Consider the following 5,392-nt stretch of genomic DNA (forward strand, 5'->3'; position numbering starts at 1 on the left):
TACTTTGACCGCTAGAATACAAAGAAACCTCCCCGCACTTCCAAAATAGTTCTCCAAAATTTCCAGAAGAGCATGCCTCATCCCCCTCCTTTTGCATTTCACCACGGAATTCTCTAGGGTAAATTACACTTGAGGGTCTACCTCGCCTTTGTCTCTTCAGCTCAGGAGTCAAAGGCTCTCAGGCTTTGTATCTCGCGGCTAACCCAGGGCCTACTTCCGCCTTCTCCGCTAGTTCCTGCACTTTCGGGCACAGTCCTTTCTTTTCGTTTGACGTCACTTGAGCCGGCCCCGCCCACCCAACGCAGGCTGTCGCACACGAGTGCGTCAGAATCGCGACGCTTTACGGCTCTCCTGTTTTACGTATCGGCAAGCATGGAGGTGGAGGGTTTGGTGCCGGGCGCCGCGGAACTGGGACCTCTGGAAGGGAGTGACCAGAAATTAGAGGCAGAGGAGGAACAGGAGGAATCTGAAGAGACGGCTGGTGGCAGCAAGAAACGGGTAGTGCCGGGCATTGTGTACCTGGGCCACATCCCGCCCCGCTTTAGGCCTTTACACGTACGGAACCTTCTCAGCGCCTACGGGGAGGTCGGGCGTGTTTTTTTCCAGGCTGAGGGTAAGTGCTCAGGCCTTGATGGTGAGGGAAGAGGGGTGGTACTCTCTGGCACTGAATACACAGTGCATGTTTGTTGCCTCAGCTGAGCTTGGAGGCGCTGACGGAGCCGGGGATCTGCGTCTGTTTTCTTTGGTAAGTAGGTGTCGCGCACGTTTCTTAGAAGGCTGAAATGGAATGTGGGTAGCTTGGTATACCTGCTGCTGCTGCTAAGTCGCTTCAGTCGTGTTCAGGTCTGTGCGACCCCATAGACGGCAGCCCACCAAGCTTCCCCGTCCCTGGGATTCTTCAGGCAAGAATACTGGAGTGGGTTACCATTTCCTTCTCCAATGCATGAAAGTAAAAAGTGAAACTGAAGTCGCTCAGTTGTGTCTGACTCTTAGCGGCCCCATGGACTGCAGCCTACCAGGCTCCTCCGTCCATGGATTTTCCAGGCAAGAGTACTGGAGTGGGGTGCCATTGCTGAGCCTAAATTCTTCGCTAATTTTTGGATTCTAATCTCGGCTCCGCCCACCCTACTTTCTTGAGGCGAATTTGCCAGTTTGTTAAATGAGTATGGCCTGAATTAAAATCTCCGTGACTTTTCCAGAAAACTGAACGTATCTCTGTCGTGTCGAGGCCCAGGTCAAGAGACAGTATATGACAGAACGCGCCCAACTCCCATTCAGTCACTAGTTGGGGTTGGGGGCTTGTGCAGATTTTGAATGGAACGATTAGGGCAGACATAATGATAAAAGAATTAACATTTGAGGAAAAGGTTGAGTTTAGATGAGGGGTAAAGTGTGGACTATGAAGTTAGCCACTTCTGGGCAAAGACAAGGTGGGATCCTGGCCTGCGGGGAGGTCTGGAGAGTTGGTGAGTGGGAGGTGCTGGTGAGTGGATGCTGTATGGGCCTCTTTGACCACTGCTTTGTCTTGGACTCCAGACGGGTTCGTGAGGCGCAAGAAGAAGGCAGCAGCTGCCTCTGCTGCCGGAGGGAAAAAGCGGTCCAAGTACAGCAAGGACTACACGGAGGGCTGGGTGGAGTTCCGGGACAAGCGAGTAGCCAAGCGTGTGGCGGCCAGTCTTCACAACACGCCCATGGGCTCCCGCAGGCGCAGCCCCTTCCGTTATGACCTGTGGAACCTCAAGGTGAGGGGATTGGCTTTTCTGCCGCGCCACTCATCCTCTCGCCTTCCCGGCCACAGCCCACGCACCCCTGTCATCGTTTTGGCGCCCATCCCTTCCATCAACTCCCCATCTCTGATCTGCCCTACTCAGATCTTTTCTTGTTTTCCTGTCCACAGTACCTGCACCGTTTTACCTGGTCCCACCTCAGCGAGCATCTTGCTTTTGAGCGCCAGGTGCGCAGGCAGCGTCTGAGAGCTGAGGTTGCCCAGGCCAAGCGTGAGACTGACTTCTATCTTCGAAGTGTGGAGCGCGGACAGCGTTTTCTTGCGGCTGATGGGGACTCTACCCGCCCGAATGGTTCCTGGGCCTTTGCCCAGCGTCCTACTGAGCAGGAGCTGAGGGCCCGGAAGGCAGCTCGGCCAGGGGGACGTGAACGAGCTCGCCTGGCTAACGCTCAGGACCAGGCCCGCTCCAACCGAGGGCTTCTTGCCAAGATCTTTGGAGCCCCTACACCCTCAGAGAGCAGGAGGGACTCCTCACCGGTCAGGAACTCTTGAGGGTCAGAGAGGCCCCTTCCACCTCCTAGCCCAGCCCAGCGTCCCGTCTACTTTATAATGACTACCCAGGTGGACATTCTATTTTATTTCTCAAACCAGGAGTCTGGTGAGTTCCTCAGAAGTTTTGTAGGCCTCTCCTTTTCCTCCTCCCAGCTCCTGTACATGCCTGGCTGAGGCACTTAGTTCTTACTAGCATGATTATGCTAGTCTGCTCATGTCTGTTTTACCTTGTTCAGTTCTTGGCTTCCTGCCTTCTGCCCCCTGGGACCCTTTAAAAGTCCTACTTTCTGGCCCCAGGAACAGCCTTTACCTTGAATTAGAGTGATAATGGCTAGTCCAGACGGCTGTTTACCAACCACATTATTGGGCAGCAGCAACATCCTTTTTATTTAGAAAAGATTAATAGGGACAGGGGTTAATGGGCTAGAGTGGCTTGGGAGCCACCTTCAAAATATATTTATAGAATAGAAAAAGATATATGTAAATTTATATTTTTAAACATGCCTTTGTGGTTTATGGCATGGGGGGTGGAGATGGTCATTGGATAAGTTCCAACGTCTGTGTGTTGGACAGAATTCACCCACCTTCACTCCATCTCCTGGACACAGGATACCTCCCTCCGTTTTAACCTGGATAGTTTTCCATCTAATCAGTTTCTTAGGCCATGCTGTTAACACTTACCTAATTCAACATTTACCTATCTAATCAATTTCTTAGGCCTTGTTGTTAACACTTATTTAATTCAACATTTACTAAGTCACTATATGAGGACACATGGCCCTTGGTGTAAGTCTTATAGACTGCTAAAAAAGACAGATGTTTAAGAAATAAATGTATAGAAGTACTATAGGCATCATGCCAGATGTATATAAGAGGTAGAGTGAGGCCATGGGAAGGCCTGATTGATTCTATCTAGGAAAGTAAGCAACATCCTGAGAAGTGAACCAAAGTCTGAAAGAGCCTGATATACTCCTGTAATTGCAAACAAAACTCCATAGATGATGTATTGGGTTCAGACCGTTGTAAAGGTGGGCAAAGCTTAGGAGGTAATTGTGCACACATGATGTCCTTCTGGTGCATTTATACATTTTATCTACGCTTAGACAAGGGAAGGTTCACAAACAACATAAAAAGCAGCTCTGGAGGTGATAGAATGCATGTAAGCCACTGAGGAGAACTGAAAACAGATGTCAACAAAAAACTGAAAAATACCTACACACAGCCTCATAATAGACTAGAACTCTGGCTTTTATACTTACAGGAAGTGTTAGAGCAATAATAGTAAGTCATTTGAGTTTCGCTTGCGCCATTTATTTTCTTAGGTTCTTTTTGTTCTTTCTGCTTAACTGTCATCAATATGATTATCATTGTGTTCTTTGGGTCAAGTGGATTCACCTACTTTGGCTCTAAATAACCAAGTTTTGTTAAGATCTCAACTTGATAAGTGCAGTTCATTTGGGAGGAGAGAAATGAATTATGATCTGTTAAGTGTAACATTTTTCACAGTCCTCAAAACTCAGCACACAAAAACATCTGTGTTCATTTCATGTGGGCTTACTCATGTGGACTCTTGATGATGTCTTCCATGTGAATCAGGAAGATCCAGTTTCAGTCTCTGACAAGCTGTCATATTCATTTATTCAAAGTTCTGAGTGTCTGTTGTCACTTCTTATACATAGAGAATACCAAGATGAAGAAACTTAAGTTACTAACAGTATAAAACACGTAGGGCTTACTTTTTTGAATGAATGAACTTGTGTTTCCAGATTGATGTTATATATAAGGATATTCAAAGTTAGCATTTCAATCTCAAGTTTAAACAGTTCTGCATGTAGAGCTCACACCTATGGGTGGGTAAGTCACAAGTGGAGTGAAAAAGGAAAATAAGAATGGGTGGAAGGAAATGAATTTCCCAGGAACTGTAATTGTGATTCCCTCACTTCTAAGCCCTTTGAAAGGAAAATACCTTTTTTATACTTCCAGTTCTGTCTCCATTTGACCAGTGCTTAAGTTTTTTATATGAGTTAACTTGTTTAATACACAAGCATACAAAATCATATCATCTCCACATTTCCATCATTAAAATTAGGCTCATATATGACACAAGTTGCTCCTTAATGGTTTTTATTACCAGCATCTTCCCCAGGTGCTTTGCCTAGGTGTATGTGGTAAATGTTTATTGCATGTACATCATGTGACATACAGTGAAGAGTTACTGCAAATATGAATGGATTAATCTAATACCAAGTGTTGCAAATGGGTGATTTAGCACTCAACCATCCCCTATATGATTAGACTATTAGACTAAGTTACGAACCTATTGTTGCAATGAATTCTTTGAATCAACTTAGTTACACACCATCCAAGAAGCTAGGACCCTGCATTTGCAGAAAATGATAAATTGGTAAAATGAGGAATGGGATCCTGCTTAAGAGAGTAGGAGGGCTCTTGATAGGTGTGTCCAGGCATGTGAAATTTCTGAAAATGTCCAAAAGTCACAAAGCACTCTTCCTTAGTTTACTTTTCCATTCTTCATATCTCTGGAAGTAGTCTTCTAACATAATACTGTAGAGTTGAAGGGGGGAAAACCCTTTGTCTAAGCCTCAGGAATGTGCTGTTTCCCTAAGAGAGTTAATGTTTCAGTAGATTGCTTGTGGTCCCTGACTTAAAATGGTTCAGTGGTTAATTTTTCAGCTTCAGTGCAAAGGTGGTGCACATTCAGTAGAAACTACTTCCAGTTTTGAATTTTGATCTTTTCCATGGCTAGTGCTAATAATGAGTGGTGTGATACTCTCCTGGAGCTGGGCAGCCATTCAATCATAAGGGTAAATGATTACTTTTCACTCTCAGTACACTATTCAATAAATATGAGATAATCAACACAGTTATGAAATAGGCTTTAGGTTAGATTTTGCTCAACTAATAAAAGTGTGAGCACATTTAGGGCAGAGTTGGTAAGTCATCTGCCTGCAATGCAGGAGACCCGGGTTTGATTCCTGAGTCAGGAAGATCCCCTGGAAAAGGAAATGGCAACTCACTCCAATATTCTTGGCTGGAGAATTCCCATGGACAGAGGAGCCTAGTCTGATAGACTTGGCAACTACACCACCACCA

General features: G+C 45.9%; 1 protein-coding gene across 1 annotated transcript; it reads left to right on the forward strand.

Annotated features, from left to right (window-relative positions):
• The first annotated feature begins 249 nt into the window (after nt 1-249).
• Nucleotides 250-4,013, forward strand: ABT1 (activator of basal transcription 1). Its single transcript, XM_040250058.1, has 3 exons — nt 250-613; nt 1,537-1,742; nt 1,898-4,013. Exons 1-3 carry the CDS (start codon nt 373-375, stop codon nt 2,276-2,278), a joined length of 828 nt encoding a protein of 275 aa, XP_040105992.1. The 5' UTR covers nt 250-372; the 3' UTR covers nt 2,279-4,013.
• Nucleotides 4,014-5,392: the final 1,379 nt, after the last annotated feature.

The sequence above is a fragment of the Oryx dammah genome, unplaced genomic scaffold (assembly GCF_014754425.2).
Source record: "Oryx dammah isolate SB20612 unplaced genomic scaffold, SCBI_Odam_1.1 HiC_scaffold_11, whole genome shotgun sequence".
NCBI lineage: Eukaryota > Metazoa > Chordata > Mammalia > Artiodactyla > Bovidae > Oryx > Oryx dammah.

Excerpts from the sequence above, each read along its gene's own strand:
- ABT1 (XM_040250058.1), top strand. The coding sequence starts at position 373 with ATGGAGGTGGAGGGTTTGGTGCCGGGCGCCGCGGAACTGGGACCTCTG. Across the intron at positions 614-1,536 it reads TGTTTTTTTCCAGGCTGAGG|ACGGGTTCGTGAGGCGCAAG; the intron begins GTAAGTGCTCAG and ends CTTGGACTCCAG. Across the intron at positions 1,743-1,897 it reads ATGACCTGTGGAACCTCAAG|TACCTGCACCGTTTTACCTG; the intron begins GTGAGGGGATTG and ends TCCTGTCCACAG.